Source organism: Astatotilapia calliptera, chromosome 12 (genome assembly GCF_900246225.1).
Source record: "Astatotilapia calliptera chromosome 12, fAstCal1.2, whole genome shotgun sequence".
NCBI lineage: Eukaryota > Metazoa > Chordata > Actinopteri > Cichliformes > Cichlidae > Astatotilapia > Astatotilapia calliptera.
In genome coordinates this window covers 22911224-22924217 of record NC_039313.1, presented here as the reverse complement: position 1 = coordinate 22924217, position 12994 = coordinate 22911224, and the positions used below count along the sequence as shown (strand labels likewise).

General features: G+C 43.4%; 1 protein-coding gene across 1 annotated transcript in view; it reads right to left on the bottom strand.

Annotated features, from left to right (window-relative positions):
- Positions 1–87: 87 nt before the first annotated feature.
- bin3 (bridging integrator 3) overlaps positions 88–12994 on the bottom strand; it is a 32907-nt gene continuing 20000 nt past the window's right edge. Inside the window, exons 6-9 of the mRNA XM_026188735.1 lie at positions 9564–9604; positions 4943–5084; positions 3715–3849; positions 88–1613 (exon numbers count right to left, since the gene is read on the bottom strand). Coding sequence (XP_026044520.1) covers positions 1467–1613; positions 3715–3849; positions 4943–5084; positions 9564–9604 — 465 coding nt within the window. The 3' untranslated portion in view covers positions 88–1466. The remainder of the gene's footprint in view (positions 1614–3714; positions 3850–4942; positions 5085–9563; positions 9605–12994) is intronic.

Genomic DNA, 12994 nt, shown 5'->3' with positions numbered 1-12994 from the left:
TTTGCATCATTCAGTTCATAAAAACTCAGGCATGTGCAGAAGCACACGCACACAAACTCATGAAGACAACAGCAAAATAGTCACTGGTTGCTTTTCTTGCATTTAGTTTATTGCATGATGATAATAATGAAGCAGAAAATATCATCCGACGTTATTTAAAAACTTACATAAAACCCAATCTGATCACAAAGTATTCATTTTGGTATATTTAAAAAAAAATCAACCATGACTATAACTTAAACTTAGAAAAGCACCTTCATTCATCCAGTTATTGGCGTGTAATCAGACAGTCTGCATTGCAGAACACAAAGACGAGCAACCGGCTAAGCATTTCCTTCAGTAATTACACAATAAAAAGCCACAAAAAAAATAAATAGTCAACATACTTGTAACTTCAAATTCACTAATGAGTAACATTCAGTGTGTGTTTACATTACTATGTAGTGTAGTTATCATGCCAAGGCTCTACCTGATGGAAAGTGGAAACAAAGGCATGTGATGAGAGCATGATTTGGTCCAAAAATAAGACTATAAAACATTTGTCTTCCAACCCTGATGTAGATGATACAGAGAAAAATACTTTTTTAAGGCTGCCAACAATGTGTGAGATTCTTTGCTAACACACACTCTAACCAACAATAGAACAAAGGATGGATGGTGTGAACAAAAGGAAAATATGGGTCACTTTATTTCCACTAGAGGGCGCACCAGCCTTTGATTTTTTTTTTTCTTTCTTACTTGTGGGGTTTAAAAAGAAAACAAACCTGGATATGTCTGAAGCCTGAGTAGTCGACCTTTCAACACCACTCCGTGTTACACCGTTTTGTTTTTTTTATGTTATATCCAAAGTCAGACATGTTATCACAGGTGAGCTAATGTGTTCTGATGAACCCCAATAAAAAGCCCTCACAGAGAATGGCACAGAGCTAAACTCACAGATTACCAGAAAAGACCAAAATTGAGAGATTTTTTTTAAACCTACACTACATTACATAACACCTTCCAGTGTAATTTCAAAGTTGGATAATAAAACTATATTTCACACGCTGCTGCCAACAAGGCAGATGTGACTAATAGAAACATTTCCTTGCTCACTTTACACATTAGAAACAAATGGTTATAGATACCTCTGAAACCATGAAGCGTAACCTTGTTAATTAGTTCTGACAAGATCTGTCTGATTCCTTTACTAAAAGAAAAGAAAAATAAACGACAACATATTGGCTTATAATGTTGCACTTGGCTGATGGCTTAGTTAATGTGGCATTCAGCTGCTTTGAGTTGCTGAGATGATGAAAGATTAGGGTGTAGTGCAAGAGCAATTGGGGGTGGGGATGAGGCCGCAAGGAAACAAATGGATAATCAGGTTTAGGTCACTGCTGTCCGTTTGAACTCTGGAGGAGCTTGAAGAGAGCGCAATCCATTCAGAGAGGCATGAAAAGAGCCCGTTTTTGTATTTTCCTCACTCAGTCGTCGGCGACAATGGACAGAGCACGCAACTCGGTGAGCTTGGCCTCTGTCTCCCTCTCCCTCTGCTCGTCAGTCAACCCCGCCTGGTCGATCTGGTCTGTTAACTCGCTGAAAATCTTGTACATTTCGGTGAAATAGACCACCTGGTGGGTAGAGAAGGAAAAATAAAAACGTAAGTCTGTGATGGCAGGGGAAAAGAATATCTGTCCTCTGATGAAAATGGGAACAGGTCGATCCACAGACCTCTCAGGAAACACCAGAATCCAAAATCTGAACACCAAATACAGTCTAATCGTGTTTCTACTTACAAGTCTGAAGCTGCTGTTCTCATACTACTTCAACCCTGCTAATGAGAAGTGACTTGAGAGGAGAATGGGGAGCCCACAGATATCAAACAACTCTGACAAAGCCCCAAAACCCAGCACTTCAGTGGGTAGTGACCCTGCTTTTCTCTCCCAATCTGAACAAGAGATAGAGAGTGTTCACTGAAAGCTTTCTTGACACTTCCCACCCCTGCTTCTTCCCCTTAGTTCATGAGTCAGGCTCCCTAGAGAGTTGCTTTGATGATTAATAGACTTTAATCACATTACAAGACTCCAGAAGAGTGGGCAGAGAATGAAAGTACTGGGAAATACAACCCCTAGAAACCCACACACACATCTCAATATTTATTCATGCAGCGATGCATACGATGCCATGCTCCTTAAGGGGGGGGGGGACACAGACTTCTCTAAAATTGCACGTGTTCCCTTGCAACAAAACCAACTGAGAGACCCGTGGGAAAAGTTTACTGTTTCACTAAAAGGGTCACAACAGAACGAGAATTTTGCCATAAGCAGACCAGACACTGCTTCTAAACCACCTTATACAAGCCTTTTTAAGTGCTCCGCCTGAAAGACCTTTGCATGTTTATACCAATATGTGCCACCTAAACCACATGAGTGGGCTATAAGTATTGGGTTACTGCTGCTTGTGGGGGTAAAGCGGATATGTTTTTTTTCCCAAAAGTGGCTTGTTGAAAGGGCCATCGGAAATGTCCATATGAACTGTGATGATAATGTACACCAGATCAGTGTCTAGGCGCCCTCTGTAGCAAAGACTACCATTACAATTAGTCAAGTCACCACGAGGAGTAAACGCCGGCTCACGCAGCTGACCACCTACCCAAAAAAAAAGAAGCAGCTTGGGGTAAAACAGAGCCATTTTAACATACCATACTCCCAGCTGCTTAATATTTACATGGAGAGGTCACACTTTGACCTTTGACAACAAAATGAATAATTTAAGTTGGATTCGATTCAGTAAACACAGCATCCACTGTAAGAGAAGCAACTAAAAAAAAAAAGATGAATAAATGAAGACAATGCCTTCATCATCATCTGTAGAAACTGACAGGTCAGGTGGTGTCTCCCTCTGACAGTTGCTGGACAGGACTTGTTATAGTGAAACTGAAGCCTCACAACAAAGACTCCCTTTATTCTTTTTCTTTCTGCTGCTGGACGCTGAGCAGCAACAAGCGGCTGGGAGAAAAGGGTGTGGAGGACCAAATCAAGCACATGCAACAAGCACTGGGGACGAGGTCCGCTGACCACCCACACATGGCTGTGCAAATGTGAAAACGTTCATTCATGTGTGTGAATTATATGAATAAATATAAAGCTGCAAGAATGACATGGCTAGCGTGCCTAATGGGACCTCTTGCACCAGACAAAAACAGGTAAGATTTATTTAATGCTTCAAGATAAAAGATGTGGGGAAATATTATATGTCTGCTAATTTGCTAAGTTCAAAGTGCATCACAGAACTCCATAATTGTCATTAGGTCTGGGATAATCTAGTTTACTTATTAGGATTGTGCCAGTGGCTGTCCCAAGGAGGAAATGACATGGCCAGGCAGGTCTGGGGTTAGTGAGGGGGACATAGTGGCGCTAACTTGAGACACCCAGCTGCTTTAAGAGAAGCTTCAGGTTAGAGGAAGGCTTGCAGGGCTGCAGTGGAGCCAGACAGATGAGGCCTTCCTCAGCTAAACACAGCAGCGTGGGCCGTCGCTGAGGGTTAATCACATTAGAGCAACGTTGAGGGAGACAGACTGCCTAGGTTATACACACCCTTCATCAGATATTTTATGCACTGTTTAACCGACGCTCAGAGAGTGGAGCAGTGGGTGGGTGGGAGGGAGGGTGGTTGTCTGCAGCTGTGAGAGGTTCGTTGGGTGTGCACTTAAAGGTGATGGAGGTCACCAACCTGTGCCCGGATGAGAGCCTCGAAGCTGGGCTGGAAGTAGTCGATGCGGCTTTGGTAGAACTTGGGCATCTCGTCCAGGAGCTGCTTGTTCTTGGCCTCGAAGTCATCTTTGACCGGTCGGAGTTCCTCTTTTGCCTGTGATGTCGGAGAGAGAGAGCAAAACAAAAGAACTGGTCACTGAGGGTTCAGTTCTGACTTTGAGTTACATTCTTTCATTTCACTGCGATGCAATACACACTACACATTAAGGATTCGTTCGCTAAAATAAGCTTAAGGAGCTACAGATTAATACCTACAAAGCGAAACAAGTTAGTCTGAAGTGAATTCACTTCTTGAGCCATCATTTGTCTTCTTCTCTTATTGTTCTGAAAGATATTTGCTTAATTCCCACGGAGAAGCAGTGCAAAAAAAAGGCTGTAATCACGACCAAAGTGAGGAGGAGTGGGTAATGTGGGCAGACTTGGCTGTGAGTGGACTCCAGCACCACTGATCTGTGTGTGAATGTATTAGTGGGTAGTCTACTGTAGGCATGGAGTTATGGAATGCACAATGAATAAGTGTGAGAGGGTGAGAATTTTTATTAAGGGGAAGGGGGAGTTGCTATATTCAAACTGAAACATATTGTCTTTCAGCTGCATTATGATATGCTCTCTTCACTTTAGTTTTATTTACACATGCCAGCTGTAACTGAAATGGCGTGCAAGTGTTTTGTCAGGATCATTTCTTTAAGTGCACAGGGACTCAGAGGGCATGGATGTAGGGGCCTCTTCAAGGCTTTGTTCCCCTGACAGTGCTTTTCTCAATGTGTGTGGGTGGCTCACCATGTGAGGATGTGTTAGAAGCAATAGCATAGGCAACACTGCAGCACTATCTGTGAATGTGTGCTTCTGTAGTGGCCTCATGGTGTGTGTGTGTGTGTGTATATGTGTATGTGTGTGTCTACAATTCTCAATTACGTGCCTGTAGATGTGCAGCAGTGCCTTTTTGAAAAGGCACTACTTGAGAGCCTGGTAGCTTGCGTGGGTGAAGGAGCGCACATGTACAGTATGCATGTGCTCAACTATTTTTGTTCATATCCAGTCAGCATTTGTGTCTTTTTCCACCTATTGTGCTCTATTCACAATACGGACAGCATGTAAGAGCAAGTGAACTCTGCTCCTGTGCAGTTGGAGGGAGAGCTCGAGTGGATCGACACGTGCGCCGACGCGAGCTTTAAAACTGACGCTACCTGATGCAGTTTGACCATCACGGGCCCCGTTTTTTCTTTCTCTTCGTATTTCTCCACTTTGGCTTGCAACCGCTTGTAGTCCTGCAGCGTCTGTTCCCTACGTTTCACTGCCATGTTAAGGCTGGGGAAGACACTACTGTACCTGAAAAACACCAGCACACAGAAAACCAGGTTACTGAACACAACATGCATGCGCACCGTGTGAATCCATGCAACGAAAGAAAAAAAGATCCCAGACATACATATCAAACTTTCCTCTTTTTTCCCTGAGAGAAAGTGAAGTTACTAAAAATACTGAAACAACTTTCCCGTCTCCATGTAATTTGTAGACATGCACTGTGCATTGCATCGTATCTTAATAAAAGTCATTATGATTTAATAAAATCCCGCTCCTCAACATCTTATTGTAGCGGTACTCTCAAACCCCAGAGGACAGCTCTGCATTAAGCTTCCTCTAATCTATTATCTAATTACTGTAGTTCAGAATGGCATGAAACAATTCATTTTGTGACAATTATCATATTCCAAATGAAAATATATTCTTGCAACAAGAATCCAAGTCTTCAGCACTAAAAATAGGAAAACATTCATCTGTAACTTAGCAACAGGAATCGGAGCTTCATCCTGGGACTTGTTGCACTGCTTTTGTGTCTGTTTTTAATAGGGAACGGGAAAACTGTATACAGAACATGTCTAACCTAATAATAAAACTATAGAAATTTTCAAGTTAACATGTCTGAAAGTTAGACTGTAACATTAACATTATTTCTTTAAACTCAGGTTAGATCTGGCTAATGATTTATAACAAATGGTATAGCTTTAACCAAAATATTGAACGCCTGAATAAGAAAAGGAACATTTTTCAACTTTCTAAAATGTAAACACAAAGCACTGACTTTGTTTTTCAAAAACAGGCCACAAGATTAGTCACGCAGGTGCATACCAGATGTGAGTCAGCAATAAAAACAATCGTAATAAAGAATTAGATATAGCCTTTTCTGAATGACTCATTTAAAGGAATTTATCAAGTGTGTAGGCACACTACTACAATACTTTATTGTGTGCGCCTCGGCCCATAGTGTTATTAGCCACAAAATGTGTGGGCTTCATGATTTACGTTCCTCTCCATGCCAACCCTTGCCCTGTTCTGTGTGGCGGATGAGAGAACCCGAGAGTTTGTTATGAAATCCTGGATTACAACTGCGTTTGCCCGACGTGCACCTTACTACAGGCCAGATGGGGGAGTGGTGCGAACTCCATGTCAGACAAGCAGAGATTGTTTCCGACAGGAAGTTAAGCAAGGAGTGGTCTTGTAGTGTTTCAGTGACATCAACGAGCTCAGCCCAACCCAGCAGCCCACACTCCACCGCTATTTATAAAATACCACTCTGGCCCAGTTTACGGCAGGGGTGGATGCCGATCCTCAAATCTACTATCTGCTCCAGTGTACGCATATTTGAAGTGCCAAGGGATTATGCAACTGCCCTCCAGGCATGACTGCTTTCCAATGCAGTCCTACGGGCTGATGACAACACAGCAGCAAACCAGCTTTCAGACAACACAAAGGCTGGATTCTAGTTCACCTGACAGCATGGTGCAATTTCCTCATGACACACCACGGTGGCCTGCTGTTTGCGCGCTAAAAGGGGACAACGCTGTCTGCAACTACTATGTTTGAGCACAGGGAGACTTCAGGGCCAATGCTATCCTTGTGCTGGAGGAGGAGAAAAAGAGCTAGACACAAAGCCAACTACTTGTTAACCCATTAGTGTCACTTCCACACTGAACGCTGAAGTTTCAGTGTTACATTCGGTTACTGTGACTCAACGGTACACTACCCTCCCCCACATGAGAACCTGAATGTGCTTGTGCATACACTGTAATAACAGTTTTTGGTTTTTTTAAAGAAAAGAAATGTCCAGGCCCTGGATGTTTCCCTCGATATCCTGGCCTTGGTTGGATAACTACCGGTCAGCCTGCGAGGTCTGTACCTGCGGTGAGCCTAGTCTGGGTGATTTCTTAAGATGGTTGAGGGCTGCAAAGGGGCCAAGGATACACCACTGTCCACGTGACAGGTCAGGGTGTGGTTAAAAAAAAAAAAGGGCTGGATGGAAATAGCATCTGGAGCAGAGAGTGTGTTTATGAGCCGAGGCCAATCCACATACAGGCCAGCCTGACCCAGCAGCCAAGCCCAAGTCTGGTCTAGACACCCTCAGTCTAGCAGGCTGGCTGTCACTTTTGACTATGACCATCACATAACTCACTACTGAAAAAAAAAATCAGTTTAAAACACACCACTAAAAATATGGGAACGGGACCTGTTTATGTGTAAATTACCACCTTTGTTCGTCGTGGTCTCAGAAGAAAAATTAGGGTCACATCACGTGGCACCTTCATTTAAAATATGCTTGGTGTGAAAGTGAAATAACTACCACCTGTTGTATAAATGGTTTAAAAGCAGTAGACCATGAGAATGTCTGTGACGTAAATGCTAGCAACATCTCCTTAGTCTCCAACAAAAAAAAACAAAAAGCGTGCAAAGAAAGAGTGTGATCTGCTGTGACTTGCCTAGTGCTTTAAAGCCCACATAACTCACGCAGCCTCAGTGCGCGAAACACCAGATAAGATGGTAAAAAAACAAACATCCTTTTTACAAAAAAACAATCCCCCCCTCAAAAAATAAAAATAAAAAGCCTGCATCAGCCCCAGAGCTAAGGTCAACAACTCCCATTGGCTCCAAACCCCACAACCTGCTCTGAGGGCAGCGTGTTCCTCTGATTGAGAGGGATGAAGGTGGTTTGTCCAGTCCTGGCTCAACCCAGGGCAGAGGTCTCAAAACAGGCTTGACTTCTATTTCACCCAAAAGAGCAACGGAGCAAAAAGGGCTAGGTTACAAGGCCCAGATAACACACATGCCTCAATGCCCACGCACTCCCCTCCCCTCGCATAAACATAGTGATGTCATTCAGTGACCCCGCAGAGTGGATGAAACGCACGTCTGGGCCTGAGAGAGAGGAGACACTGAACGCAGGATGGGGGCAGAGTAGAGGGGGGCTGCTTTTTCGTTTGTTTATTGTGCGTTTTACCACACTAAGCATTAAGAATGGATGCCAAAATTTGAAATAGCAATCACATGGACACAATCATGTAGCTGACACACACACACACACACACACACACACACACACACACACACACACACACACACACACACACACACACACACACACACACACACACACACACACACAATCCATTGAAAGTCTTCCATTAACATAACGTTCTCCTTTTCAACTCTTCTCTAATTGTCTTTACAATGACACAAGTTCACCAGAAGAGTATTTTGAGACAAGAAAAACAGTTACAAATATTCATTAGTGAGAGGACTAATGGAATCTTAATGGAAGCTTTAAAGTATAGCAGCTTGTGCGTCTTGGTTTTCTATAGACAACACTTTGATAAACTAATAAGTAATAGCGTTGCGTTTTTAAGAAGGAAAAAGTAAACAGAAAGGTCAGTTTAGTTTGGCATTAAAATTTGTTTATGAACTCACTTCCTCTGTTCTGTTTTAGACTCATGTAAATGCCTAACTTTATGATCTTAAATACCATCTTTGTGAGACAGCGCCCCCTCTAAAATCGGAGCTGGTGTTTGTGTACGTCGGTATGTTTGTGTGAGAGCGTGCAGTGTCCTGAGACATTTCTCCTCCTGAACCAATCCGCAGCTCTGGGCCCAGGAAGCTGGGCCCTTTGCCATATTCTGAGCCTGCCCACACGTCCGCCTGCCGCCCACCAGGAAGAGGAAATTAGAACCATTCCATCCTGTCATTGCTCCGCCACCAGAGCGCACGAGGAAGAGAGGGGTTGACACACGCGCGCTCACACACACACACACACGCTGACCTGACCTATCCATATTTTGATGGAGTATTCTCTTCACATTAGTTACTTTACAAAACGAGTGTCTCACGAGGGGAGAAAGTTGAACACAAATTTATAGAAATCTATACAAGCAGTATGCACATGCTCTCTTTCACAGTATTTAATCTCCTGGGAGGAGCCAGGAGGAGGAAGAAAACCTTAACAAGCGCTCCGGAAGACGGGTGGGATTGTCCAGCCACTCCCTTCAGTACCTCTGCTTTGCGCGTGTGTGCGTGTGTGTGCAAAGTGAGGCTTAAGGAATGGAATAGCATTCACTGCCTCCTCAAATGGGGGCGAGTATTAGGAACGAAGACCAAATAAACTTTCTTCCAGACACTACCAGCACAGCAGCCCTGTTAACTCCCAGTTCATTTTTATAATGCGTATTACTACACTGGAGGCCTTGCTAAGGTCCTGCACTGCAGCTATTCTTTCCACTCAGTTAGTGAGATATGCAGAGCAAGGTTAAATAGTAAAAACGACACGGGGCACTGGGCTTTTATCGCTCCACAGTCACATATGGAATTTAAGACACAACTGAGCTAAATCGCTTTTACCATACTTCACACGAAAAGTTCACGATCTGGCTCTCCTAAAAATGCAAATATTGCAGACTAAAACTATTTGACCGCGGCCTGTTGCAGATTCAGATTTAAAGCTGGACATTTAACACAGAAGCAGCACAAGAAACTGACACTTACTTTTTCAGAGGGTCGACAACAGTCTTCTGGATCTGGTTCACCTGTAAAAGTAAATAAAATAAAAAGCTGTTAACACAAGCACTGCTCACCTTTCTAACAAATGAAGAGACATTACAAATTGTTATTCACTGTCAAATTGAGTTACATCAGAAGTAAAGTCGGAACCAAATAGCTTCTACATCTCTTGCTCATTAGCTTCAATGTAAAGTCGCAGCACAAACACCAACAATTGTGTATATTTCAAACAGAGCACATATGAAAAAAGGGGAAGGGGAAGGGGGGGGGGGGCTTGCAAAGAAACTTTCATGACGTTGACTCTTTTATTGTACACAAGCCCCGAGGAGAAACCCCTGAATATTCATTGAGCTTGCGATACAAAAGGATGGAACTGTCAGGGGACGGACATGAAAGCAAAGCCCAAATGATTTCCTGTGGAGGGTGGGCTGCCATACAAGATGAAAGTTCTTTACAAACAAACATTTTAACAATAACAGTTTATATTTTCCTGCATTCTCCTTCTGTTTGGCAGAACCGACAGGGGAAGGAAGGAGGGGAAGGGGGGGGGGTGTTAAATGGAAGTAAACGAACATCTCATCTCGAGGCCTCCAGCCTCAGAACCAAGTCTCGTCGAGAGAAGTTGGAGCACAATTAATAAAGTTTCTAGAGTCATTTACATTGCAGATTCAAAATGACTGCTGCTACTAGATCTGCAAGCGTAACACGGCTAAGTTAACCAGGCAATCGAGTCAAGTGGAGAGAACACGCTTGGAACAGAGAAGGAGAATTTAAAGCAGGGAGATGTGAAGTGACAGCTGCATGAGAACAGTGAGCAGCTCCACTAATCATATGCTCACTTGCTATTGGAAGGACAGTCAATCACACAACAACAAGGAAGCAAGATCGCAGCTGTGCTTTGTAAAAATGCCCTGACCATCTACGAGAACATACAGCAACACTCGCTGCTTCACACAGGCAGATTTCCAAGTACAAAATGGTTGATTGTGGTTTGAGGGAAAACACAGAACCAATAACAAATAAGTACATGGGAATTCACATTGTCTTTGTTTTACATATTCACACCATCTCCCCCTCCCCAGCTCGAGCGGTGCCGCTGCTTCTAAGGTGAGAGCATGCAGCGAGGAGGGAGAAGAACAGCGGCAGATTTGCTTAAGCATGCTGGTGCCCTCTACCCTCTGCCCCTTCCCACAGAGAGGGGGGGCAGAGCTATTCCTTGGAGGCCCCGCAGAGCCTGAGGCCGGCGCTCTAGCAGCAGTCTCCATCAGTGAGTCACGGAGCAGAGGCCATCCCGGCACACAGGCCTCCCAAAAATACACACAGATCGCAGAGGAAATCAATATCCCTCCAAACGGAGCATCCTCTACTGTGCTGCCGCCATCTACACTGGGGCTCAGCTTCGGCAGCAGTGTGCCGGCGGGGCTGTGCGCCCTCCTCAGCCCCAGAAATAAACACACAGACCTGGGCCACTGCTGCCTTCATTATCGCTGCACGTTTTATCTGCTGGCTCTCTCACTTGTGGGCCCTGCGGCAGAACATCTCGTCTCAACACGGAGAAGAGCAAAGGGTGGATGCTTTTGTGTCTGTTTTGCTGGAGCAATAAGGTTTTGCTGCTGTTGCCGTCAGAATCAACAGCCAGCTTAAAGGAAGAAGTTAAGAGTGGTGTTCTAGTGCTGTGCTGGATTTTTAAACACCTAGCAAAACCTAGAGGTGATGCACACAACAGACTGACCAGAAAGTACTCACAATCACTATTTTGCCTCTAGCTCACTTGTAGCCACTCTACAAAGGAAGCCACACAGCTCAGCCCAAAGCTGGAAGTGAACATTGTGTTAAGGCAAAGATTTTATTTAGAAGGACTGAGAGCAGTGGAGAGACTATCAGGTGTGACCTAGCTGTCAAAAGCCACTCTGAATAAAAGTGTGTTTAAAAAAACAACCAAACAAGCACAAAGAAAAATCTATCCAGCTGGTGACTGTTGTCCTTTACAAGCGAAAAAATGTCTGGATCTAAGTGAGTGGATCAATCTTTTTCAAACAAGTGACAGTCACAGAGACAAATAGGAAGGCTACACAGACAGTGAACAATACTATACATTATAAAGGCATTAACTACAAGTGACTTCTTTAAAAAAAAACAGATTAAAAGGAAGAATGGCTGTCTCTTATTCATTCACACTCAAGTGTGTGTCGTAGGTTTTTTCCCCTTCAGAATGAAAAAATAAACTGAGTGAAAATGGGAAAAAAAAATTCAAATTTGATATTGAAAAAAAATCTAAAGAATGCAAAAGTACTTCACCCTGACAGCAGGAGTGCTCTCCTGAACACTCAACCAAGCCAAGTCCTGGAACATATGCACCCTGGGTCACAAACCCACACGCTCAGTCCAACCTACATTTTACTTTGTCTAGTCACTCAAAATGGCTCCTGTAAAATTTGATGAGCCGTGAGCAAAGCAAGTCTGAAAGACTTAAAAGCTGAAGAATCAAGGAAAGGAAAGGAAAATAAATGACAGCTGCAGAATATCTGCTTGGATGCTGTCTTGTGCTTTTAGTATGTTTTATTCTCAAAACAATAATACTGAGTTTGCCTGAGTAGCACGGAAGTATATCCTAACAAGTAAAGCCAGGAGACAAGACCAGCGACACTTAATCTCATATACAAACACTGAACATTAGGATGACATTTATTTACCAGCTCAAGACAGTATGCTCATTTAAAGTGAGGACTTTTGTCAGTCGTCACTTTAATTTCTGGAACATGGACATTGCTTCACTTATATACACTGAGGAAGGTTACAGCTTGATTATCTATGGAAACCGAGTCCAGCCCCTGAGGTTTCCCAGAAAATATGAAATCAACTCTTCAATGCTCAATATGTATATTTCCAGGTGACAGATGGCCTGTTATGCCTGAAATACTTACACTACAGCTTTACCATGGAATAACAACATTACCCACCGTTTGCAAAGGAATTCATTTTCTCCCCCTTGTTGGATCATTGTTGTGGGAAAGGTTATGAAATCATTTTGGTTCACAGCAAAATATGAAAAGAAAGGGGAATATTTTTAAGGCAGCAAATGTGAAAAGCCTAGAACACCTACTAGCGGGGCAATGAGTCAAGAAAACACAGATGGAAAAAAGTCAATCGGTATATGCCTTAGTGTGATCTCCTATGTTCTCTCCTGTATTTTTTTCCTCTTTTCAAACCCTCCACAGCGTAGTGCCTTGAGGATCCACACATGCAGTGCCACTATGATTCACATTATAACTACCTGTGGCGATGATTCTAATCAAAAAGTGAAGGGCGCCCAGCAAATAATATGAAGAGCCCTGACAGCCAGAGAGATCTTCACAGAGTACAGCTGTGGAAGAGCGAGCAAGAATACGCTGTACCGCTTACAGTTCTGGAAAGAC